A 27,414-nucleotide genomic window follows, 5' to 3' on the forward strand; every position below is an offset into this window, starting at 1 on the left:
GAGCAGCCGACACTGGGAGAATGTGCAAACTCCACACAGTCACCCAAGGCTGGAATCGAACTTGGGACCCTGGTGCTGTGAGGCAGCGGTGCTAACCACTGAGCCACCATGTGTTGAGATATAATCTAGATAAGATTCTTTCTTGGTGGCAAGAAGGGATATGGAGAATTATTGACAAGTTTCTTAGTAGATGATGGCAAACTGCTGATAGTCAAGGCAAACTGACAATTGTTTCTCTATAAGGTAACCATCTTTCATAGAGCTAATTTTGTTTGGAGTTGTAATTGGTGATGAGGTCAGATGAGCATATTCAATATATTTTTTCAAAAAAAAGTGCCGCAACAGATCACTTCAGAATCCATCTTACGGAACCAAGGTCAGTATGGGTAAACTATTGTGCTGCTTAGGATTGCTGACATAAATATGTATGTTTTATCATTAATTGATGAAGCCAGAAGCAAGGGTTTGACCTATAATATGCTTATGAGTTTTACATTGCACTTGTTTCAGACTGTACGTACTGGAGGGATTTGGAGACAGGTTCCATCTTTTCTTGAGGTTGTAAAACCCTTTTGAAATTTTGTACCTGCTGGAAATGTACAATATGTACAATTCCATCTCATCTCAATTACCTTGGTTGATTGGGTGTCAAATAGATATGTCCGTCTCCTAACTCAATGAGGCTAAGGGGTTTGGTGAGCATGGTTTTACCATTCTACTAACAGCACATGTACATTTATTTGATGTGGTTTTAGTTTTCACACTTACACTATATCAAAAATATGAATTGGGCTGTGAGCTAATTGTTATCGTTTAGCTGCAATCAACAGTTTTCAGCTACCTTGGAGACATGGTTAATAATAGTCTTTACATGTCTTGTCTTTGGTCTGCCAGTTATACAAAACTAAATGCTTTAGTGGTGGTCCTGCCCTGTTGTGACCAAAGAAATGTCAGATGGGGGCATCCAATGCATGCTTAAAGAAAATATCTAGAATTCTGCCTGATAACATTTTGAGGCGAAGTCATATCTTGCTGAATCTTCAGTAATGCCTTGTCAATCCAAACTGTTGATGTTCGGTTTGCATCTTGATGTGCCTCACATCAGAAGCACTTAGCCTGACTGCATTCCTTCCTGTCATGTTAGGAAGATTTGAGTAGATTTGAAGAATTAGTGATTGTTGTCTTTTGGTGAAATGGATAATGATTTGTGGAAATTTGTTTTCTGAGATTGTAAAAATTGGATTCAAGTGGATTCAAGTGAGAGATGATTCCTGATTAGTGTATATGTCCCTGCATAAGAGTACAACTCTCCAAGCGCCAAAATTGCTAGAACACCAGATTCGTTGTTGCAAAACGCAGTTTTTTTAAAATGTATTCTTTTGGTGTGAGCATTACTGTTCAGGCCAGTTTTTATTGGCCATCCCTAATTGCCCTTGTGATAATGGTAGTGATCTGCCGTCTTGATCCAACCAATGTGTTGTAGGTTATAAAGATGGCATCTTTTATTTTTATGTATTCTTCATTATGGATTGAAATGAGAAAAGAACTTTTTTAAACACCAAGGATTGCTCCACTTTTTAAAAGCAAGTAACTGGTCACTCATTGTACACAACTCCTTGAAACAGTACTAGTTTCCAAGGAGCTTATGAATAGAACTTTGGCTGATGACAGCTCACTGACAACTGGTCACAGTCCACAGAGCAATGACACAGTCCTTTGAACTGCCAGTGGCTATGTAATCGGCTCTCTGGTTGCTGTGATGAACGTTTAGATGGAAACCATTAAGCTTCTGGACAACTAACTATTTTTTTGCTCCACAATTTAGAAACAAGTTTAAACCTGAAGATAGTCAGATTAGTTTTTAACCTCCTGTAGTTGCTGTAAGCTGTGACTCTTAATCAGTAAGCCTGAGTTTGCAAGTGTGAACAAGCTACCCTGTACCTTCTGCAAATAATTGGCTTTCATTAGCAGGGGGAATTGAGTTTAATAGCCGTGAGATTATGCTGCAGTTCTGCAAAGCCCTGGTTAGACCACACTTGGAATATTGTTTTCAGTTCTGGTTGCCTCATTATAGGAAGAATGTGGAAGCTTAAGAGAGGGTGCAGAGGAAATTGATCAGGATGCTGTCTGGACTGGAGAGCATGTCTGATGAAGAAAGTTTGAGGGAGCTCGGGCTTTTCACATTGGAGCGCAGAAGGATGAGAGGTGACTTGATAGAAGTGTAAGATGATGAAAGGCATAAATAAATGGATAGCCAACGACTTTTTCCCAGGGCAGAAATGGCTATTATGAGGAGTCATACTTTGAAGGTGATTGGAGGAAGATGTAGGGCAGATGTCAGAGGTAGGTTCTTTACACAATGTGTGGTGGGTGGAATGCATTGCCAGCTGTGGTAGTCAAGTCCGATACATTCGGGACATTTAAGCAACTCTTGGATAGGCAGATGGATGATAGTAAATTGAGGGTATGTGGGTTCGTTTGATCTTAGAGTAGGATAAAAGGTTGGCACAACATCGAGGGTCAAAGGGCCTGTACTGTGCTGCACTGTTCTATGTTCTCAGTGAAATTAGCTGAAGAAGGAGAGTCCAGGATCAGCATGTCTTGATAGGTCAAAAGAACCGTCTCAGCGGATTTGTGAACAGGGACCATCTGTACTAGAGAGGCTGGCAACTTAATACTTGCAGCCAGCTAAGGAAGGATCAAAAGCATTAATGTTTTAAATCCCCCCAGAATAAAATAAACCGTCTTCAACTACAAGTGCAGACGCACTTTTGAAATCTGCTCAACTCAACAATTTCTAACTATTCATGGCCCTAAATGTGTTCCAAGCACTGCAGTCAGTTCAGGGCTCTGAGTTTCACCCGTGACATTTCGTATTTGTAACAATGTTTATAAGAATACACCTTTTAATCGTTAAACTGACATATAATTGAAATGCACTGGATCGGAGCAAAATGCAAATTATAGCAAATTGCAAATTACTGTGTTAGTGAGAAACCTGGGTCTACTGGCATATGCAGAGCCTTTTGATCCAGGGAAGAATTGATGGCAGGGCCATTCACAAAACTTGCTCCACACCCACTTGCTGTCTTTTACAAATGCCAGTGTTGAAAATGCTTGCTCACAGAGGTATGTTGTCAGAACCAGCAAGAATACAACAATAGCTTGCCAATACCTTGCTTTTAATTTGATGTTTAGTTTTGATAAGTTTCATGAATTGTGATTTTGGTTGGACAGAATATTGTTTGTTCCACATTGATTTTTATTAGCTGTGCATAAAATTTCACAGCACACTGGGACAGCTCTAATGGCAAACCTGTGTGCTGCACACTGGGTGAAAATCACTGGTCTAAAAGATGGTTAAATTGAAGGATTTTGGGTACTTTTCAAAATCTTAACTCTTGTGATGACTCCGCAAATAGCGGAGCTTGATCTCCAACGCCGTATCCCAGTGGTTTGTAACATGATACACACAATGTTGAGGGGTGGGAGTTCCAGCATCTTAACCCAGTAACCATGAAAGCGCAGCAACATATTTCCAAGTCAGGATAGTTTGAGGTGTGGAGGGAAACTTGCAGCTTTTCACCCATTGGAACAGAATGTCGTCTTTTAACAACATGCACATGAAGAGATTGTGATTTTTTTTAACTTTAATTAAAAATGCGTCCATGTACCAATTGCCTGACCTTGAGGGGCTGAATGTTGTCATCATAGAATAAAACAATAAGCTTGCTGTGCTGCAAAGGGGGTTACCAGAGGAACTAAGCACATTCATCCACATACGTTTATTCAGATACAGACAATACAATCCTTCTTCTCTGTGTGAAACTAAAAAGAAATAATTTTTGTTCCTGCTGTTGGACATTGAAAAAAGTTTTGTTGCTCAGATGTCTCACTTGAACAGTTTTAATGAATGCCTCATCGTATCTTATTTGACAAAATGATCTTCAATAATGCTGGACCAGAGCCCTGTGTAGCGTGCCTAATGTCAAAAAGCTTGCTGTTTCCCTGCATTCTGTTTTATTTGCACGCTCTTAATTTTCTCCCCTAACACTTTGAGAACCTTCTTTCAGTTTGGAGTGAGAGGGGGAGTGTGGCACTGTATTTTCAGCAGATCACACTGTACTTTCTCTCCCCCACTTCCTCTTCTGCTGCTCACCTTGTGTTGAGCTCCCAAGTTTTGGAAGCTAGTGGTAAGTAGATCCTGGAAAATCTGCAAAGCATATTCTAATAACCACCGTCATCATCATTGTGATCATCTTTGCATTTTTCTGTACTTGTTCATTTACAGACATGCTGCTTTTACTCTGATCGTAATGACTCTGATATTTTTTTTAACAGAAACTTGCAGCAAGCACAGGCCATCAACTGGCCTCTGCCCATGTTTGTGCTGCACCCAAACCTACTCCCACTGTGCTTTATCTCGCTCTGATGCCAAATCCTTGCATTCCTTTCTCATGTACTTATCTATCTTGACTTGAAATTAATCTTTGCTTGCTGGGCTAACAACTCCCTCTGGCAGCAGGTTTCATATTCTAACCCATATCTGCTGAAGAAGATTTTGCCGGATCTCTTGTTGGGTTTATATGGACAAGTGAAGCAGAGGGGTGACTAAACCGTCACACTCATGATCGCTACTGAGCATGTGTAGAAGGAGCCATGTCCTAATCAAACTGGGACCCAACTGTCAGGTTCTAGATCGGTATGTAGTTATACTGAATAAAATGATAGTCACTGGCATGGATGTATGCTAACTTCTGTCAGCAACCCAGATATGATCTTACCACTGATTTGCCTCTGACCCACTGATATAAGTGGTAACATCTTCTTGACATCTACTCTATAAAATCTTTTCATTACTTTAAATATCTCTACTAGGTCTCTCCTCATCCATCTTCTTAGAGAAAAGAACACCAAGCTGTTCAATGGTTCCTGATGATTTTACACTTTTTGGTACCTGCATTTTTCCTGGAAATGCAATTTGCTTGTTGACTCGTGGCTCCATATGATTATCAGGTGACTTCCATGGTTTTTTTCAGAAATCTGAACCTGACTCGCTTATGACTGTCAGTATTTCTAAATGGTCTGCCACACCGAAAGGTTTGCTGGTTGATGCACACAATTTTAACTTAGCCAGAGAGATCTGTTGTGTGCATCCTGTTTACTGGACTGTAGACTGGTGTAGGAACTATGTCATAATGATGTGAGATCATATGGAACTGTGGAGGGTTCCAAAGGTGTCCCTTCTTTTCATCTACTGTTTATAACCAGACTCAAGGAATTAGAATTCCTACAATGTGGAAGCAAGCCATTCAGCCCAGCAAGTCCACACCGAACCTCCAGAAGATCATCCCATCCAGACCCATCCCATCCCTATAGCACTGCATTTCCCATGGCTCGTCTTTGGACTGTGGGAGGAAACTGGAGCACCCGGAAGAAACCCACCCACAGAGAGGGAGAATTATGTGAATTCACCACAGATAGTGGCCCAAGGCTGGAATCGAACCCCCTGGCACTGAGATAATAGTGCTAACTACTGTGCTGCCCGATACTGAATAAAGTGTGGTGGTCACTGGCATGGATGTAGGCTAACTCCCATCGACAAACAATCCAAATGTGATCCTACTGTTGATTGCCTCAGACCCGCTTTAGATTAGATTAGATTCCCTACAGTGTGGAAACAGGCCCTTTGGCCCAACAAGTCCACACTGACCCTCTGAAGAGTAAGGGCAATTTAGCGCGGCCAATTCACCTAACCTGCACATCTTTGGACTTGTGGGAGAAAACCCGGGCACCTGGAGGAAACCCACGCAGACACTGTGCAAACTCCACACAGAAAGTCACCAGAGGTTAGAATCGAACCTGGACCCTGGTGCTGTGAGGCAGCAATGCTAACCAGTGAGCCACCGTGCTGCCCCTTGAATGGAAGCTGTGTCTTCTCTGAAAAGGATAACGCATTGCTACGTGTCCTCGAGAGCATTTTCTCCCAACAAAAATTTGGACCAGTTAGAAAACCTGAGAGTATCTGAAGAGTCCTTTTCAAATGGTACAGGAAGTTGTTTATAATCGCTTTACAAACTTGCAATTTGACCTCAAGCTTTTCAGAGCAGTATGCGTAGGTAGCACCTTGCTATGGTATGCTAAGAGGTACAAATAATCGTTTACCTGAATATTAAGATGAGTCTATGACAATCCTTTGATTTAACTTTTCTCATTCTTATCACTTCTGCATAAGAAAGAGTTAAATCTTGTTCAGTGAAGATTGCTCTGGAAGGTATTGCAGCAACTGTTTTCCACCTGTCTGCTAACAGCACAATTACGTGGTTATACAGGTTGTGCCCTGGTGGTTTCTGATCCTGTCTGTCTTCATTCTCAGCTACAACAATGTGATGGCATGACTGAGCTGCAGTGGTTAAGAAATCAGTACCAATGCATAACTGATGCTAACAATGTTTCTTGCAAACTCTGTAGGCAGAACAAAGTTAAATTGTTACTAAATTCGGAATGGAATTTTAACAATGCTGGGGAGAGGAAGGCCTAATGGTGCATTGTTAGTCACGAGACTCTGGTAATGTTCTGGGGACTGGGGTTTGAAGCCCGGTAATGGTGAAATTTGAATTAATTTTTAAAAATTTGTCATTGAGAGTGGAATGATGATTACAAATCCATTGTTTAGTGTCAGGAAAAACACTAATATCCTTTAGGAAACTGCCATCCTATCTGTTCTGGCCTATATGTGACTCCAGACCCATAAGAATGTGGTTGACTCAATTAATGATAGGAATAAATGCTGGAACAGCCAGTGACACCTTCATCTCATGAATTAATAAAATAAAATCTCTTTATCAATTCAGATCTGGTTCCTTGCTGCTCTGTAATCAACTATTGCCCCAAACCCCTTGAGATACCTGGACTCCTCTAATTCTTCGTTCATCAGCATCCTGAGTTTGATTCATTCACTTTTGGTAGCTGCACCTTCAGCTGTGTAAGCCTCAGCTTTGGAATTCTATTCTCACACCATTTAGCCTCTCAACTTCACTTTTCTCCTTTAACACATTCCTGACAACATTGTCCAAAGTGGCAGGTTTTATTATGTAAGACTCCAGACCAGACAGGCCTGTATCTATAATTCATTTATGTGACATTGTATAAATGTTCTCACCTTGCCTTCAGTCACACTGTCTGTGTAGTGGAGTCAGTGTAGTCAGCTATGTGTGCATGATGTATGGTCATATCAGTAAACATTGAACCTAGACAGTTTAGGTCTGTGATTTGTAGTTGTGTAAAGGGTCAGTGTTTATAAACTTCAAGACATCTGTCTCAATAAGAGTCTGACTCTGATGTTATGCAGACAAACATATAGAAAGCCACAAAGAACATCAGGCAAATATTTGATAATCTTTCCTCATGTCTTGTAATGGAGCTCTGTATCACATCTTGTTTTAGAAATGAAATAAAATAGAAAATTCTGGACATATACAGCAAATTAGACAGTATCAACCTGAAACGCCAACTGTTTCTTAACACAGGTGATTTCTGTTTTGCTGTGTAATTCCAGCATTTGCAGTATCTTGCTTTTGTGTTTATTTTATTATGCCTCTGGGAAGCACCTCAGGACATTTATAACATTTAAATATGCTGCCTGACTGCAAGTAACAGCTACAGGAGTTTTTTTTTCCTCTGCCATTCCTAATTGCTTAGTCTTTGCTGTTTGCAGCGTGCACTTGTTTTTATCATTGCTTCCCAGTTGTGGTAGTCTGTATATTATGAAGTATTACGCAAAATATGAATTAATAACATTATTGATTAGACATACGTGGAGTCATAGAGATATACAGCAGGGAAACAGACCCTTCAGTCCAACTTGGTCCATGCCAACCAGATATCCTATATAAATCTAGTCCCATTTGGCCCATATCCCTCTAAACCCTTCCTATTCAGATACCCATACAAATGTCTTTTAAATGTTGTAATTGTACCAGCTTCCACCACTTCCTCTGGCAGCTCATTCCATACACACAACACACTCTGCATGAAAAAGTTGCCCCTTAGGTCCCTTTTAAATCTTTCCCCTTCCACCCTGAACCTATGCCCTCTAGTTCTGGACTCCTCCACCCCAAGGAAAAGATCAAGTCTATTCACTCTATCCATGCCCTTCATTATTTTATAAATCTCTATAAGGTCACCCCTCAGCCTCTGACGCTCCAGAGAAAACAGCCCCAGCCTATTCAGCCTCTCCCTATTGTTCAAACTCTCCAACCCTGGCAACATCCTTGTAAATCTTTTCTGAACCCTTTCAAGTTTCACAACATCCTTCCTATAGGCGGCAGACCAGAACTGCTCGCCATAGTCCAGAAGTGGCTAACTTGAGTTTTTTGCTGCTGTGGCCATATCTTTTGCTTTGTAATGTTGCATTTGCAAGGTACAGGTTGCTCTAGTGGAGACAGTAAGCTTCCAAAACTTTGAAAGAGGTTATATAACCGAGTTTGTGGATGGATTTGATCACAGACAATCGGAGAAAACCTGCCTGCTGTAACAACTTCTAACCCCTCTTTTTGCTGTATAATCACTTTCATAATTGAAGTAGGAAACCTCAGTACAATATTTGAAGAATTTCGAGAAGGAGAAATTGAAATCTTCACCACTGTCTCCAGAAATTTGATTTCAACCAGCCATAACTGACCCAACAGCTTGCACACAAAGTGACTTTGCCCAAATGTTGGTCTATAGCTAATCTGTGAATAATTCTTTGTCCTTGGAATTTAGTTCTTGGACAAAAATTTTAAGCTGTTCTGCAGAGTTTAATGCCTTTTTTGCCCGATGTGTATGAGATTTTTCAAAATGGATGGTTGCAGATATTTGCATAGGTTTAAACCTTTGTTTTAATCTTTGCTTGATTAAGTTTTGTTTGCAATTACCCAGTTTTATGGTTGTTGCTTGAGGAACCTAGGCTGAATTGTTTCCGAAACTGAGCATTGTACAGTCTATATTAACTCCCTTTTTTAATATTAAAGTTTACTGTAACCAGTGGATGAGAGATCAACAAGGAAAAGACTCCCCTTAACCCAGTTGTAGCATTTGTTTATCCTTGTAATTGTGTCCCCTGCATCTCTGCTTCATCTTGTCCTTTTCCTAAGGTAGCTTTTACTTTGTTGTACCTCCTGCTGTCTTTGCCAGTCTATAATCTATGCCATCATAAATTCAGTTAACAGTTGATAACTTGCCTCGCGTGACAAGTACACAAAGTGATTTTTAAGTATGCAAATTCTGTGGGTTTGCTCGGTAACTGCATGCATTGCTGACTGTTTAATGTGGCACCATAAAGCCACATATAAGATGATGCGCTGACTGACATGGGATGCATGCAGAACAACTGGGCCAGCAAGCAATAAGAGAAAAGGTCATGTTTCATTAATCCCTGTTGCTGCTCTGTCTCCAATGTGATAAAACTGCTTAATTGGCTGAAAAGCACTTTAGTCTCTTCTGAATTTGGAAAAGATAATATAGAGCTGTGAGCTAGTATTTTAATTCAGTGATTTAGGGAATGCAGAGATTCTGTATTCCTCACAGATCCAGCTGCAGTTTTAAGGCTGGAGAGCAGGGCAACATCTGGCTGGGAAAGTGATTAGTCAAGAAGGGAAAGATGAAAGGGAAATGATAACCATTTTTGAAGAGAACTGGAGCAACTTCATGTCAGCCTTGTTTTCTAATAAATGAAGAGCTGATAATTGCACAATATTTGGCACCATTCAAGCCACCTCAAATACTGAAGTAATCCAAGTCCAAATTCAGCAAGACTGGACAACCAACTCGAACTAGCAAGTGCTAAATGTCATTCGCACCACACAAGTGCCAGTCCCCTCTCCAACATCAGTGAATCTCACCGCCTCCTTTTGAGAGTCAATGCTGTTACAATCACCGAATCCCCCATTATCAAAGTTTTGACTAGAAACTGTTGTTACAATTCAGAGCCTGGGAATTCTGTAATGAGTAACTCACCTCCTGAGTCCTGAAAGCATGTTCAGAATCTAAAAAGCACATCAGGAGTTGATGGAATACTATCTATTTGCCTGATGAGTGCAGTTCCAACAACACTCAAGATGCTTGTCACCATCCAAGATAGATTATTTATTGGACAACCTACTCACTCACCCAATATTCACTCTCACCATTATTCACTCTCAGGAGCAGCAGCATAAATATTTACAAGATGCACTGCAGTTAATCATCACAGTTCCTTCAACAACGCCTTCCAAACTTCTGACTTCTACCTTTTGGAAGAACTGCATCAGAAGAACTGTGGGCACACTACCACCTGCATGATATTCTGTAGAACACTGAATATATGTGCCTGGAGTGGTTTAAGAACTTGGCTCATCACCGCATTCTCAAGGACGTTTGAGGATGAGTAACAAATTCTAGCCTAGACAGTGACGCCCACATTCCCATGAAAGAATAAAGACTTAAACAGTGAAAGGTTGGTAGAAGTTGGAACTTCCTTTTTGCAGCTGGTACCAGATTAGTTGTCTGCATTAGAACCGAGATTGATTGATAGATTTTTGTTAACCGAAAGCATTCGGTGATTTAGGGTAAGGTAGGCAACAATGTGGAGTCGGGTGACAGCTGAATGATGGAACATGTTTGCGTGGAAAAGTACTTTCTTCGATTTTTCAGGAGAATTTTTAAAAGGGAAATCAAATTTGTGTGATGATCTGGTGACCCATTAAGGGCAGGCACAGAGTACTATCTGGGAGGCCATCCATCACTTAGATCAAAATCTACAACGGCCACCTCTGTCCCCCTCCACGGGTACAGAGTAGTACTGCTCACTGCTGTTTGAATGATAATGGAATTTCTGTGGGCAGCCCAAAGCTGATCACTTCAAAGGGTTGGATTGCTGATCAGATCCTCCAATGTGTTATCTGATTATAGTTCCTTTGTGTTCATATATCTGAGGTTGTACTCCACCAATTACAGCCTGTATCCATGAGAATGCCTATCCCAACTCGGTGAAAGGTGGCGGGGAATTGATTGAGTAAATCTATCTCTGTGCAGCGTAAGGAACCTAGCACATCTCAGATTTATAGGACTTTCTCAGGTAAGAATAGTTCAGGACTCGGCTGCTCCGTTCCCAAACTGGGCCAGAGGAAGTTGGTGACTCCCAACTCTGTCACTCTTGAATCTCGCTTTTGCAACAGTTGGCGAGCAACATAGAATCCCTACAGTTTGAAGCAGGCCATTCAGCCCATCGAGTCCACCGACTTTCTGAAGAGCATCCCACACAGACCCACCCCGCCCTACTTTATCCCTGTAACCCTGCATTTCCCATGGCCAGTCCACCCAACTACACGTTCCTGGACACTATGGGCAATTTGGTATGGCCACTCCACCTAAGCTGCACGTTTTTGGACAGGACACAATCTGTTAGATGCAAAATATTTTATTGAGAAGCTATTGCAATGCACCAGAGCCCGCACACGAGATATCACACTCTGACTCCTGGGAGGGCGGTGCACAAGAAATCAGATCATAATTTCTGAAATACTCTGACACAATGCAGATAGAATGCAGACTGGGGACAGCCTTTCAAAGGAGTGGCCTACATACTGTTTATAAAAAGTGGCAATGGTCCTGAAATACATACTCTCACGTTTGCATTGCGTAGAGTTCTAGCTGAAAGCTGTTTGTCTCTCGGTTTCTTTTTGCAAAGAAGTTGCATGTACATAATAGATCACCTAAGTGGGTGACCAAATGGGAGTGAACAGTTTCACTTTCCAAGTTCAATCACTTTCTTTCTTTCTCTCTTTTTTTTCTCTCTCTCCCTGTCTCTGTACTCCATGTTGGTTCCAGTGGGCTGTGGTGCAAAGAACTGCAGAATTGATGTTTTATTTTAGGGCTTTGAGCAGAATGCCTAATCTTTAGCCAGGCAAACCATTCCCAACTTTCACACGAAGGAAGGGCCCTGTACTGTGAGAGCAGAGAGACAAAAGTTGCAGGGGAGAAAAGTTCGGCTGTGTGGAAGTTATTGTATTTTTTTCCAAAATCTTGGTTGTGTGTGTGTGTGTAATGGGGGGGGTTGGTGGGATGTGTGTGTGTGTGTGGGGTGTGAAGATCACGTGACTGCCAGCTCTGAAAGTATCGCTGGCCCCTTCCGCTTCACTGCTAATCTGCAGTGTGGCCCTGCAGTGCCTTGTTAGAAACAGTTGAGTGAGTCTTTGTTCTGGAGTGCTGCCATAGCCGGGGCATTGAGCATGGGCGTACAGGCTGCACACGGTCGTCATGGGGACTGAACATTATTACAGGGGTGGCTGGTGCTTGCAGTCCTACATATCTCCGAGGAACTGATGCAGTGATAATCTTATTTACTGTGTGGCTACGCCTTGGCCAAGGGCCTGGTGCTGAAATGCTTTTAGCCGTTCCTCTCGGTGCCCGAGGGAGTTTCTGTTTATTTCATGCAGAGGAATGAAAGACATGGAACCACGTCTCAGTGTGGTCGAGATTTGCTAAAAATATCGAGCGATTTTTTTTTGTGTGTGTTCTTACCAATCCACTTTCCTATGGGAAAGTTTAACAAAACAAAACTTGTTCTCTCCCCTTACCTTGGGATTTTTCCACTTTGAGAGGATAAATTTCACCCATTTTTACTGCTGAAAGTTTCTCTTTGCTATTTTAACGCAGCCTTCAGCCCAAAAAGCCACGGGGGTGTGTGTGTGTGTGTATGTGTCATACATACTTGATGTTTGTGCGCGAAGTGCTCAAATTTGTCTCGTTAATTTGTTAAGACGGGAGATGCTGCAAATGGTTTATTTTCTCAGCAGGTGGGGAAACGTGCCTACATTTCTATTTTGCATTAGCCATGTTTTGGCATCCCCTCTGGCGAATTCAGGACACTTGGGTCATGCAGGGTTTAGGAGCAGAAAGGATTTTGAGTACTTGAGAATGGTACATGTTCAATCTGGATGTAGAAATCCAGTACGGCTTAAGTTTTGAGTTCACCTCAAGTATGCAAGTGTTTTTGCTTCCATCTCGCATTTCAATTATAGACCTCAAATTTTCCTTTTTTTATTATGAGTGACAACAGATTCAGAGACTGAAGTGCTTTGCCGCCCACATTTACTGATTGGTGTCATGTGCAATGAAGGTGAAACGCCAAACACCAATGAAAAAAAATGAGGCACCAAGGCCTTACCAACTGGCTTCAGGTCTGATTCAGTGCAATGCTCATCCACCAGTCACATTTGTGATGCGTGCCAGTCACATTTTTCAACAGTGTAGCCTTCCCATTTCCCCCACCACCCTGCACTGAAATCTCAAACTGACCAACACTGTTTGGAGTGGAATAAGGAGCAAGTGCCCAAAAGCACTGGCTGCCATGTTAATCCTGGGAGGTTGAGTTGGAAGCCCCTTAAACACATCATTAAGTGTCAACCCTTTAGCCAAAAGTTTGACACCAAAGTACATACAATACACAAGACTACCCATTACACAAATGGCTGAGTGCAAATTTAAAACGCTCCTCGAATTCAGACTGTGGTGTGGTTGGAGGATTTGTACCTGCCAGCCTAGAATCAATTATCTGCAGAGAGAGAGATAGGGAGGATGTTGAAAATGTTGAAAGGCTAGTTAATCTAGATCATTCCCCCACACGATTTGGAGGTGCCGTTGTTGGACTGAGGTGTACAAAGTTTAAAAATCACACAGCACCAAGTTATAGTCCAACAGGTTTATTTGGAAGCACTACCTTTCGGAGCGCTGCTCCTTCATCAGGTGATTGAGCTAGTGCTTCCAAATAACCGTGTTGGACTATAGCTTGGTGTTGTGTGATTTCTAACTTTTTATTCCCACACACATTCTATAATTGCCAGTTGTGTTGTATAATTTACAGGATCTGGACTATAGTTAACCAGTAGCTATGCAGGGAGGAATAACATAGAACAAGAAGAATGGAAAGAGGTACGATGAATTAAATTTTTAAAAACCTGAACTTAAGAATCTCCTGATTGGGGGTGGGGGTAGGGTTCTCTTGTACTGCTCTGGTAACCTCCCTCCCCCTGAACTGGGAAACATGGGTTCAAGCTCCACCCTGTTCTGGGCTTGTGTAATAGCATCTCTGAACAAGCTGATTTGAAAAATAAGTAACTTTTTAAAAATATTAATGGAACCACTGCTGATTGTTTGAAAAAAATCCCATCTGGTTCACTAATGTCCTTTGGGTAAGGAAATCTGACATCCTCACTTGGTCTGGCTTATGTGTGACTCCTGACCCATAGCAATGTGATTGACTCTTAACTGCTCTCTGAAATGGCCTAGCAAGCCACTCAGTTCAAGGGCCACTAGGGAAAGGCAGTAAATGCTGGCCAGCCCGCAACATTCACGAGTGAATTAAAAACAAGCATTTAAAATGGGAGAATTCTTAATTGGTAGGAAAGTTGGAAACTAAGCTTTTTTAGGGCATGGAGGAGTTAGAAGAAAGGAAAGTGGCGACTGTTTTAAACAATTTGATGCTAGTGATGCAGTGCCGAAATGGGTCAGTGATACATGGTCTGCCTTGTTGAGATTTGGTTTAGTCTATAAATGACTCAGTTTGGCATTGAAATTACAGCCAGTCTCTGAGGTGTCTGTAGGGATGGAAGAATAGCTTCCAATCAATATTGAATGGTGAAATCGGATATGTCAGTGCCGGACAGCAAGTTAACTAAAAACCTGTGATGTAAGTGGATCCATGAACACACTGATCATGGCGAAATGTCTGATTTTCCACAGTTATTATAAACTAACTCATTGTTAGATACATTCCCTGGCCCCAGAATCTCTCTAATCCTCTTCTGGCCCATCTCGCAGTAGGCCACTGTCAAGATAAGCCCAGGTCAGAAATTCATTCATGATATCCCTCTAGACCATTGATTTGTTCTGTCACATGTCAAGTTAAAATCTGTCCTCCATTTAGATTGCATGAGTCTTGGCTGATGACTAAACTTGGTAAACTGTTTTATCCACCAAAGAGGCTGCAGTGCTAAGAACAACAGTTTCCAAACATTCAGACCCAATGGGACATAAGTTCAAACAAATTATTTTGCGAAATGTAAGCACAAATAGAACTAAATTGCTTAGGGTAGATCCAGGCAGTTGAAGTAATTCGAGACTTTGAAAGTACTTCAGTGACTATGCAGCACACCCTGACAATGTGAAAGAGTTATGTAAATGGAAATTCTAACTTTAAGTTTGCTGTCTGGAGGGATAATTGGAGAATTAAATCACTCTGTCCCCCTGAGAAAATGGTGGTGAGATAAGCGATGATAATACCTATCTGGCTGTTTGATTCTTGCCTTTCTCCACCTACCTATACATGTTTAAAAACAAAAACTGTGCTGGAGAGAACTTTGAACAAATATTTTGATCAGGGCATCTCAACACGAGTATATTTCAACATGCTATGCCCTGCTGCAAGAAGTGACCTATGCAGGTGTTTCACCAGCCACCTGTGTGTATCAGGTGCAGCGAGTACAGTTCTGTTGTGTTTGAAGATCAGATTTTTGTTTTAACTTTATTATTTCTTTCTTGAGTTTTGCTGCGAGCAATTGACTTTGTCAGAAGCACAATTTAGAAATGAAATTGGAGCTGGCCAGTATTTTAGATTTTGTATCATGAACGTTTTAACTCCAAAAAAAATATCTTTGTTCCATTCACTATCATACCATAAGAAGTGAAATCGGAGTTTCTGGGCTTGAAGTTTGTTAACCTACCTAAACTTCTCCACCTCCCTCTACCCCTCTTCAATATTTTCAAATCAACCTGCTCAGAGATGCTGTGGCACCTGGAGCAGATAAGACTTGAGTCTGGACCTCCCTGCTCAAAGGTAGGAACAATGTCACAGGAGCTCTTACACTCCCCTCTTTTGATCCTAACTACTCAACATTTTAGAGACCTGTCCCACAATCTGAACATTTGGGTCAGTGTCAGGTTCTGTTTGATGGCTGTCCTGTGGACCTCTTTGGGGCACGTTGCTGCATTAAATATGCTACATAACAGTAATTCAACAGATAACTTCCAGTTGTTTAGTTGTGTTAGACTTATTGATGGCATATTTAGGAATAAATGCAAAGAATAAGTTCATATACTGTAGTGCAATTCACAACTTCAGTAACTGAAGTAAGAGGGCCAGATCTAGAGACGTGCACAATCTTTCTATTCTGTCAAGTTGTGTTATGGCATTTGCATCAGAGATTTTTCAACGGGAAGAAACTGGATGAGGTTCTGCCTAGAATTGAGATTGGAGTGTGTTTGGAGAAATTTCTGGATGGTGTATGAAGATATACCATCTTGAGGAAATCAAAATACAGACTACATGTCCATAGCTTTCGAGAGGCCATAATGGTGGATTTTAGAGAGAGAATGAGCTTGATGTTTGAAATCATTAGAGACCAGGGTCACTCATTTGCAAGCCTTGTCTGCACGCTAGCCATGCTAATTCAGTAGTTAGGAGAAATTGAGGACTGTAGATGCTAGAGATCAGAGTTGAAGAGTGCTGTGCTGGAAAAGCACAGCGGGTCAGGCAACATCTGAGGAGCAGAACAGTCAATGTTTCAAGCATAAGCTCTTCATCAGGAATGATGGGGGTGGTCCAAGGGAGCTGAGATATAAGTGGGGAGGGGGGGGAGGTGGGTCTGAGGGGAAGATAGCTGGGAATGCAATAGGGTCGATGATGGAGAGGGTGAAGGTGATAGGTCGAGGAGAATGGAGCGGATTGATGGGAAGGAAGGTAGACCAGTAGGACAGTTGAAGAGTGCAGTGTCGAATTGGACGGTTGGATCTGGGGTAGGATGGAGGGAGGGGAAATGAGGAAACTGGTGAAATCCACATTGATCCCGTGTGGTTGGAGGGTTCCAAGGCAGAAGATATAGGCATTCTTCCTCCAGGCGTTGGATGGCTAGAGTTTAGCGGTGGAGGAGGCCCAGGACTTGCATGTCTTTGGCCGGATGGGAGGGACAGTTAGTGTTCAGCTACAGAGCGATGGGGTTGTTTTGTACGTGTGTCTCAGAGATGTCCTCTGAAACATTCTGTAAGTTGGCATCCTGGCTCCCCAGTGTAGAGGAGACCACATCGTGTGCAATGGACATGATACATTGATGAGATGTGTGGAAATACAGGTAAATTTCTGTCAGATGTGGAAAGATCCTTTGGGAACTTGGAGGGGGGAAGATGTGGGTGCAGGGTTTGGACATGCTGCGGTGGCAGGGGAAGGTGCCGAGAGTGGAGGGTGAGGTTGCGGGGGTGGGGGTTGGTGACAAGGGAGTCACGGAGAGGATGGTCTCTCTGGGACGCAGATAGAAGTTGACATTGAAATATATCCCTAGTGGTGAGTTTTGTATTGCAGGTAGTTAGCAGAAAAAGAAGATGATGCGATGTATCCGGTGGTTGGCTTTTGGCCCATATCCCTCTCAACCCTTCCTACTCATCTACCCATCCAGATACCTTTTAAATACTGGCTGGAGCTGTTTTCTCTGGAGCGTCAGAGGCTGAGGGGTGACCTTTTAGAACATTACAAAATTATGAGGGGCATGGATTGGATAAATAGACAAAGTCTTTTCCCTGGGGTCAGGGAGTCCAGAACTAGAGGGCATAGGTTTAGGGTGAGAGGGGAAAGATATAAAAGAGACCCAACGGGCAACTTTTTCGCACAGAGGGTGATAGGTGTATGGAATGAGCTGCCAGAGGAAGTGGTGGAGGCTGGTAAAATTGCAATATTTAAGAGGCATTTGTATGGGCATATGAATAGGAAGGATTTGGAGGGATATGGGCCGGGTGCTGGCAGGTGGGACTAGATTGGGTTGGGATATCTGGGTCAGCATGGACAGGTTGGACCTAAGGGTTTGTTACCATCTTTATGACTCTATAAATGCTATAATTGTACCAGCCTCCATCACTTCCTCTGGCAACTCATTCCTTACACGTACGACCCTCTGCATGAAAAAGTTGCCCCTTTGGCCTCTTTTAAATCTATCAGCTCTCTACACCCTCCTTAAACCTGCACCCTTTACTGTACCCTGGGGAAAAGACCTCGCCTATTCATCTTATCCACTTATTACTGAATTTGAGGGTCTACATGGTTAGATTGTTTATTGGCTTGGATAGTTACTGATGTTTCCACTTTTGAGCTGCTGCAGTTATCGGGGTAGGAAGAAGGAGGAGACAATATTTGTGTTCAGTTGTGTGCAGCATTGAAACCAATATTGGAAGCGGTAACCATAAGTGCCTTGAAAGGATTGGTGCTCAGTACATCGTCTGATTCTTCAGGCTGCAGTCCAATGCCATGCTGATTATATTGTTAATCTCAAACATGATGCAACAAAAAAAAACCTTGTGGTATTTGCAAGGTTACTGAAACTTTACAAAAAGCCCAGCTGTTTGAGAAAATCTACTGAATTCCATGCTATGCGTGAAAGTAAAAAGGCATTGTTCCAGGCGAAAGTATGGACTTCCATCGGTTTATCTCTAACGCCCTGAATTTACTTTCCTGTTTCATTCTTTGTTACAGTATTCTTCCAACATCTGTTCTTTTCACTTGGGGATGTTTGAACTACACAGAAAAACTATACATTCCTTTAGAAAAAGAGAGACTTTCCCAATTTCTCTTCTCCCCATTGGATAAGTTCCAGAACAGTTGAATTATGGATATTAGATGTTATATCTTTCTTTGACTCAGCAATGTATCTTAACCCTTATGTGTGAAGCACTACTGCAGCTCCAATACTTCCGACATTTTTGTTCCCATCTCTGATCTCTCTGGCCCTTTTGGGTGGGTCTCATCTACACTGAATTCAACAGTATTTATGGTGTACACATTTCAAATCAGCCATGAGTTTGCCAATTGCCCAAGCACATCTTGCGCAGTTTGAAAAGCAAATGGTGAGACTTTCACCTCCAGTTTGAAAATCAGTACTGAGTCTTTGAGGCGATAAGCCAGCGTTCTAACTCAGTGCTTCACCCAATTCCTTTTGCAGTTCAGGAAGTTGGAAAAACTTTGAACAACCGTGTGAATGTACATTATAGCCAGATGTGCACCTGTTCAGGAAGCTCAATGGAAACCAACGGTTTGCTGGTTGTCGGAACAGGGTCGAGTAAAGCAGAGATTGCTATTGCATACTGAAGAATGCTCTTGAATATGTTTACCTGTGGTGTTATGCCACCCTCATTTAGATACAACATGTTCAGTACTCATGATTTGTGGTTCAGACTTTGTGTTATACGTGTACGTCACTTTTGTGTTACATTTGTGATAGATTTAATTTACGCTTTTTTTTTCAAATATACCACACAAACTGTGCTGCTCCAAACTTTGTGGATGCAATTGTTTTTCTCTCTCTCTCTCTCTCTCTCTCTCTCTCTCTCTCTCTCTCTCTCTCTCTCTCTCTCTCTCTCTCTCTCTCTCTCTCCCTCCCCACCCCCCCCACACACTTATGTTCATTATGGGCCACTTATGGTTAACTTTGAAGAACTGCAATATCTTTGAGAATGATTGGAGTTGAACACTTGGGAAGGTTTTACGTGGAGGGATAAACATTCAGCTCAGCAGATTTGCTTAGCTGAGTGAATAAACTAACACTGAGCTTTGGAGTAGAGCTCTTACTTTATTGGAGCAGGGAAAGATTGTTTTAGTGGCTACAGACATTATCCAAGATATGTTGCTTCCTTTGTGCTCATGTCATTGAGTGACTGCAGAGCATTTTGAGCAGAGGGGGTAAATAGACTGCAGTCATGCTACTTATTGGTATCAGCAACATGGACAAAAAGTGGGATGAGATTCTGCAGGCAGGCTTTAGGATGCTAAGAAAGAAACTTGCAAGCAGGACCTCCCAAGGTAGCAATTGGTATTCTGCCTGGTGCCCCACGCGAGTGAGTATCAGGACAGAACAGATGAATGTGTGATGGAAGGGAGGACTTCAGATTCCTGGCTCATTCTCCTTGGTCAAAAGCAGCAGCATCGTTGAATTCCCCATTAGCAACATCCTGAGGGTTGCTATTCACCAGAAACTGAATTACAATTGACATACAGAATCCTTAGCGTAGAAGCAGGCCATTCGGCCCAAGTCCATACTGACTGTCTGAAGAACATCCCACCCAGACTCGCCCCATCCCTATAACCTTGCATTTCCCATGTTTGACTGTGGGAGGAAAATGGAGCACCTGAAGGTGACCCATGCAGATGCTGGGAGAATGTGTAAACTCCACGCAGTCACCCAAGGTGGAATCGAACCCAGGTCCCTGGTGCTGTGAGGCAGCACTGTTAACCACTGAGCCACCGTGCTGCCCTTTGAATCTTGTGGATGCACAGATAGATCAGAGACTAGGGATACTGCAGCAAACAATTCACCACTAGTTTCCTTAAAGCCTGTCCACCATCTGCATGGCTGTGTGAGATGGAATACTCTCCACCTGCCACTTGACAGGTCAAGGTAAGAGGAAATATGGCCAAGTTAGGTTCACAGTGCATGTTTATAAATGATTGGGATGGGACAAATAACAATAGTGAGCTGAAAACTCAGTGCAGTGATAATAAAGAAGATCCTCCTCTGAAAAGGGCAAGATTCCTGGATACAGGGTACAAAAAAAATAATCTTAAAAAAAAACAGAAAGATAGTGAACAATTTGGGGGAAAAGGCAAATAAGTGACACCCGGTTGGGGTTGCTCTTGCACAGAACGGACGTGCCCACAGCTGGCCGAGTAGCCTCATCCACGTTGTAACTATTCAATTGTTGGATTGCAAAATAATCTTTTGCATTTAACACCTGTTAAGGTGTGTCAGCTTCATAGCTTATTTTTATTCAGGGGCTGAGAGTGTGGGTCAGGAACCTGAGCTGGGCTGGTGCAGGTAGAGATTTCTCAACAGATGTTCTCTGTCGACTGAAGGAATGTGATGACAGCAGGTAACTGGCAAACATGGGCAGGAAGGAAGCAGGATTGTGAGCATTTCCCAGAGTGTAGGAATGCACCTCCAAAGAATAGGACTCTGTGTTGTGCAGTGATACTTGATAAGTGTATAATTCAGTGACTAAAAATGTTGCTCCTAGTCACGTTTAATGTTAACTCTTCCTTTGCCAAGTAAGATCTCTGAATGTTCTGTGCAGTAGATGCATGAAGATTGTGCATTTTACAGGATTCCTTACTGTCCATGAAATGCTTCACTTGCACTTCTTCCTTTATCCTGACAGCAAAGCAAGTGTTAGTTTTGAGAATTCTAGGCATATTGACGGAAATGGTACTGTCGTATGAGTCATGTTAGCGTGACCTTTGCCACAGCTTTGTGCCCAGAAGCTACCCAGCCAAGAGAAAACCAGGTTGAGTCACCCATCCCACTGTCTAGCACCTTTTTTTAATTAAATTACTGTTTCACTAATCAACCGATCTGTAAGCATCTCTTTGATTGTCAGTGTCTCTGTCACATTATTGGGTCAAACTCACTTTGGGATGTTCAGTCACAATTCCCATTTTATCTTTTCCATGATTGTGGCTGTATGATTGTATCTTTTTAGGCAAGTGTAATTGGTTTTCTCAGGTGTGGTAAAATTATTTGATCAAATTTTCACTTTCATTGAATAGGAAAGAAGGTTTTGCAATGTTGTGTCTGATCTCCCAAATGGATTCTGAAGGTTCTCCAGTATATTGAACCAACATCCACTTCCTTACAAACCATCTTTTTGATTCAGCTTAATTTTGATTTTCAAATGCTTTTCTGTTGGTTGGTATAGATGCTGGTTTCTGTTTCCATGGGGTGGTGGCACTTGCCTGGGATCTTAGGCAACTTATGATCAGTCAGATATTCTTGGTTTGAAAACAGAAAATGCTGGAGATAAAAGAGATCAACCATGGAGAGAGAGAGAAAGAGAGAGAACGCTAATGTTTCAAGTCTAGATGATTCTTCATCTCTTTTCTGTCTTAAGTACAGATTCCAGCATCTGCAGTAATTTGCTCTTAGATATCCTTGTTTTGTTGGCTTTGTGTTCGGCACCCTGTTTATTCCCCCCACCCAATGAAAGCAGCTTCTAATGGTGTGGCTAAATAGTGATCCAGTATCTTTCTTTCCTCTCCCTCCATCCCCTTCCTATGCCTTCCTCACCCTCCTGCAGGCTAGAGTTCAAACAGTTAAGATCTTCATGACTTCAGTGGTTTAGTATCACATCTGACATGTTGGTTTGGTTGTTCCTTCACATTTCGGCTTTCCAAGCACTGGTCCTTCGTTAGGTAGCTGTGGAACGGGATCACGTAGCTGCCTGATGAAGGAGCTGTTCTTTGAAAGCTAGTGCTTCCAAGTTAATCTGTTGGACTATAACCTAGTGTTGTGCGATTTTCAACTTTGTCCACCCCAATCCAACACCAGCTCCTCCACATTACAGCCCTCACGTGTTGGTCGTCAAGTACTGTCTAATTGCCAAAGCAGTACCATATGAAATCAGATGTTCCTTATTCATATCAGTGGTGGTTAATGCTCTCTTTATGTATTTGTGATGTGGCACAGTAAACTGTGCAAATGACAAAAAAAAAATCCCTGAGAAAAGGCTTGCATAAGTTTCCCTATGCTAGATGCTCTGATAGACAGACAGGTCAACTGAATACTTAAAAACCTTAATCTTTAAAAAAAATACGAATGATACATTACATTCGAGCACTGACTGCACCTGAGGTAGGTTTAATCTTCCTCTGACCTGTCTACTCCATTTTGATCTCTAGCATGCTGAGTATAAGGTGTGACATTTCTCCAAGCAAGGGAAGAGGTAGGAACTGACTGGCCTACGGGAGACTCTCTTATTTTACAGTGGCTGGGATTGGGAGGCACAGGGTGAAGCCTGGTACAAGGTACCCCTTTTCAATTGCTTAAGCTTGAAAGTGAATCTAAACGCAAGGAAGATAATTTGGATAAAAGTCTTTTTTCCTTTTTCAGAATGTACATATGTGAGAAGGGAATATGGTCTCACGAGTTTGCCCGTTGTACATGTCAGAGTATAATGTCACTTCGACTTTCCTTCAGATTCACCCTTTGCCGGCCAATCTTTCCACATATCTTCCCTATTCTCCACTGTGGCAATGTGCTGAATTTTATAGAATTAATAGGCAGCCACATGGGTATGGGCACGAGTCCATGTGCATGGTTAGCTATCTGCTTTGACTTTTGATTACCTTTGATTTAGCTTTGGTTGATTTTGAGATACTGGCAAATGTTGAGTGTTTAGATGCAGATACAAATGGGGTTTTATGTGCCAGTCGTTTCGGACATCTCTGCAAGTGACCAATTTGAGCTCTGTACTTCTTTCTCTAGGTGTCAGCCAGGATTTGTCGGTGAATTCTGCCAGCACTCGGACCCCTGCCTGATTTCAACCTGCCATCACGGAGGCACATGCCACACTTCAGTCACAGAAGGGAAGATACAGAGATCGTGTAAATGTGCTTTGGGATATAAGGGTGAGCGGTGTGAGGCGACTGTCGCCAATGTCTGTTTGAACAATCCTTGCCTAAATGGAGGAACCTGCCGTCTCATTACCCTCGAGAAGTATGAATGTGATTGTCAGCAAGGATGGTTAGGTAAGAATGACCACGTGTTCTAGTTTGAGAGTTGGAATCTACTCTCAGGGCTCAATTTTTAAAAAAAAGATTCCTGCGAAAATAGAAACATAAGACCAGTAGTAATCCATGTAGCTCCTCAAACCCATTCAGCCATTTGAGAGATCATGGTTAGAGACAAAAAAAAACGGATGCTGGAATCCAAAGTCGACAAATAGGAAGTAGGCAGAAGTCACCAAGCCAGGCAGTATCAGGAGATGGAGGAGTCAACATTTTGGTCTTACCCTTCTTCAGGACTTCTGAATCATTGACTTCTCCACTTCTGAAGCTGCCTGGCTTGCTGTGTTCTTCCTGCCTTCTGTGTACCTCTTTAAGAAATCATAGCTTATTTGCAACTTGACCCAAATACTTATCTTTTTTCATATTTTTTTCACTGATTGGTTAACAAAAATCTATCCTTTGGTTTTAAAACCAATGTCAATTGCCATTTATGGAAGGGACATCCAAACTTATTCCATTGTTTCCATGTTGAAGTGATTACTGATTGAATATCTGAAAACTCTAGCTGTAATATTTGACTGTGCCCCCTGGCCCTGGACACTCCAACCAGCAGAAATAGTCTTTGTCCACACTATCTGTTCCCTGTAATATGTTGGAAACTTTGATCAAATCACTCCAGAACCCTTCATTTCCAGGGAATGCAACCCCAGCATGTATCATTTCATTTCATAATTCAAGCCTTGAAGGGTAGATATCATGTTTGAAAATCCGCACTGCTCTCTCTTCAAGGCCACTGAATTCTACCAAAGGAATGTCGCCCAGGACTGTTAGCAGTCGCCCAGGTGTGGCCTCACCAGGGTTTTGTACAGCTGAAGTATGATTTGTAATGACATGTACTTTAAGCCCTCTCAATCCCTCTTTGTCACATTGTAATGTTTTTTGACCTGGGCGCCTGAGTTTATAGCTTTTCACCGTTTGGAAAGTATCCTGTTCAAATCTTTTGAAGTGAATGACGTCACAACAGCTTACAATGAAATATATGTTCTACTGCTTTGCCCATCTATTGTCTCTGTGTAATGTTACACGTTGTTTACGTTACCACTTATCTTTCTGTCATCAGTGAATTTAAGCCTCCGGGTTTCTATCCCCTCACCTCGGTCGTGAATAAAAATGGTGACCAGTTGAGGCCCCAACATTGATTTTTGAGAGAAACCATCAGTCACATTTCTGCCCATTAACCCCACACTCTGGCCAATAATCTGCCTTTGTTAAGTGATATTAAAGTGTTCTATGTGACACTACACATTTCTACACCCTAGAATCTTCATTGCCTGGTATCATTTGGAAACTGGATTGATAAAAAGCCTGAGTTTAAATAAAGTTAAGGGTAACAAATTGAAAAAAAGCTACGTTTCTCTAGGAAATTTCACACCCTCAAACACAGGGTACTACTGAACTGGTGAAGTATTTTGAGAAGTAGTCATGTTATACAGCTAATTTCTGTTTAGCAAGGTCACAAAACAACGGAGAGTTAAATGGATCAGAGTTAAATGAACTGCAGGGAAACTTTCCAGGTTGTTGATCCTAAATTGGCTTTAGGTATTTGATCTTTTCTTTTTGTCTTTTCAAGTGATCACATTACGTTTTGAGGCAAAGGAATCTCCTTAAAGAATGGGACAGGCTGAATGGGAAAAGTTTTGGGTGAATCATGTTCAGGGCATGGAGAACACAGACACAGACCGACATATATTTACACACACACCCCCACCCACCACACACACACACACACACACACACCAAGTAATGGCATGCAATTTTTAACGTACACCTGAGACAGCAGACAGTGCTTTGATTAATCCCAACAATGATATCTGACAGTGCAGCACACTCAGCACGGAATAATTACCCAAAGTCTTTGGTGGAGGGGGACATGAGCTCAAGGCCTTTTGACTTGGAGGCAAGGATGTGGGCAGTGAACTACAGCTACATTCAATGATGCAAAATTATGTAAACGGTGTGACAAAGGAGAGACTTCGATCTTACGACCTTCTTTGACTTCTCAACAGGTAAAAACTGCCAGCAAGTAGATTTCTGTGCCTCTCAGCCATGTGCTAATGGGGGCAAATGTAGCAGTTCAAGAGACAATTACACCTGCAGCTGCCTCCCGGGCTACACCGGATCCCACTGCCAGACTGACATCGATGAATGCCACACTGGGAATCTGTGCCAGAACAGTGGCACCTGCCAGAATGTACCAGGATCATACAACTGCCTGTGCAAACCAGGATTCACTGGGACCAATTGTGAGAGTGATTATGTTGCCTGCTCGCCATCGCCGTGCATGAATGGGGGCACCTGCCGATCAACCAACGATGACCTAACCTACGAATGCAACTGCCTGCCAGGTAAGAGCTAGGAACTGGAGAAGGATGCTAAGTGTCTTGGCATTATTTTAGTCCAAGTTGGTGCTGCATCTGAAATGGGTCAGTTAGACCCGAAACGTCAGCTCTTTTCTCTCCTTAAAGATGCTGCCAGATCTGCTGAGATTTTCCAGCATTTTCTCTTTTGGTCATCTGAAAATTACCTGTACCTCACCCTGTTTTCCACAGATGCTGCTCCATTTGCTGAGTTCTTCAGCATTTTTAATTTCATTTAAGAGTTCCAACATCTGGAATATTCTGGAATGTTGTGCTATCTATTTCTGTATTGGAAGCTCTGGTAGAACCAACGTCCATGGAGTCTGCACTACCCTATATTTGAATCAGTGCTTTCTGACTTCTATCCCAAGGGACTTAGCTTTGATTTTAAAATTGTCTCCAGCTTCTTGGGGGGGAATAGTTCCTCCCTTTTTACAGTATCCAATCCATGAAAGGTTTCCGGCATTACTCAGTCAGATCCTTCCTCGATCTTCTGTACTTTAAATAAAGTTGAGAAATAAAATGTGTTGATACTCAGAACCTGATGAGGAGCTAAACACTGGAGTGATGGCAGTCAAATAGTAGTTGATGATTGTGTTGTAAAATCTTGGAAAGGAGTAAGAAAGGAAGGAATAAAAGGTCAACTTAGGAATTGCCGGACAAAAATTGAGCAGAGTGCGTCTGGTTCACATTCTGCAAAAATGAGAGAGCAACAATTGAGTTGTTGCCTAGTCATTGCTTATAACCAGAGTTGCCAGAAGGAAAACTCTCATCAGGAGCAAGTTGTTAGGATCTGGAATCTGCCGAAGTGTGTGTTGGAGGGAGATTCAATCATGGCTTTGAAAATGATTTGGATAATTCTCTGACGAGAAGTTTTGCAGGGTTGTGGTGAAAAGATAAGCTGGTGGGACTGGCTGAGTTGCTGATGTAGAGAGCATGTGTGGAGAGAATGGGCTGTGTAGCCACCTTGTGTATTGGTAATTGCTTTGTAGTTTTGTAATTTATCAGCAACGCGACAGTAGTTGAGGATGAGTTTGAGAGGACACAACTCAATTTGATATGGGTCTGCTGCTGCAAGATTTCCCTAGTTGCAAGTTGGGCTTCTGTAGAGGATTGCTGAGCAGGGTGGTGTACATCTGCAGGGAAGGGGACATCAGACTAAATCTTCTGAGGCTGGGGCAGCATGGATTCTTGCAGTTGGTTTTTAGGTAGTAGAAGGCCCATTGTATCCCATGCATCACTGGAAAAGCCAATGCCAGATATTTAAATGGGTAATGATTCTTCCTCAATCCAAAGTGAGTTTAAGTTTTTGCTGTCCTTGAACTCCAATGCAAAATTCTCTATATAAATTGAAAACTCACAAAGAAGCTTCTAACATTGACTGCTGGTTTGTATTTTGTGGCAGTGATGTGATATTGCTGTAAACCGTTGTTTCTGTAGAGA

General features: G+C 42.2%; 1 protein-coding gene across 1 annotated transcript in view; it reads left to right on the forward strand.

Annotated features, from left to right (window-relative positions):
• LOC132818941 (neurogenic locus notch homolog protein 2-like) overlaps positions 1–27,414 on the forward strand; it is a 158,129-nt gene that overhangs the window by 48,117 nt on the left and 82,598 nt on the right. The window contains exons 3-4 of the mRNA XM_060830086.1: positions 23,313–23,575; positions 25,621–25,959. Of these exons, the coding sequence (XP_060686069.1) occupies positions 23,313–23,575; positions 25,621–25,959 (602 nt within the window). The remainder of the gene's footprint in view (positions 1–23,312; positions 23,576–25,620; positions 25,960–27,414) is intronic.

Source organism: Hemiscyllium ocellatum, chromosome 9 (assembly GCF_020745735.1).
Source record: "Hemiscyllium ocellatum isolate sHemOce1 chromosome 9, sHemOce1.pat.X.cur, whole genome shotgun sequence".
Taxonomy (NCBI): Eukaryota; Metazoa; Chordata; class Chondrichthyes; order Orectolobiformes; family Hemiscylliidae; genus Hemiscyllium; species Hemiscyllium ocellatum.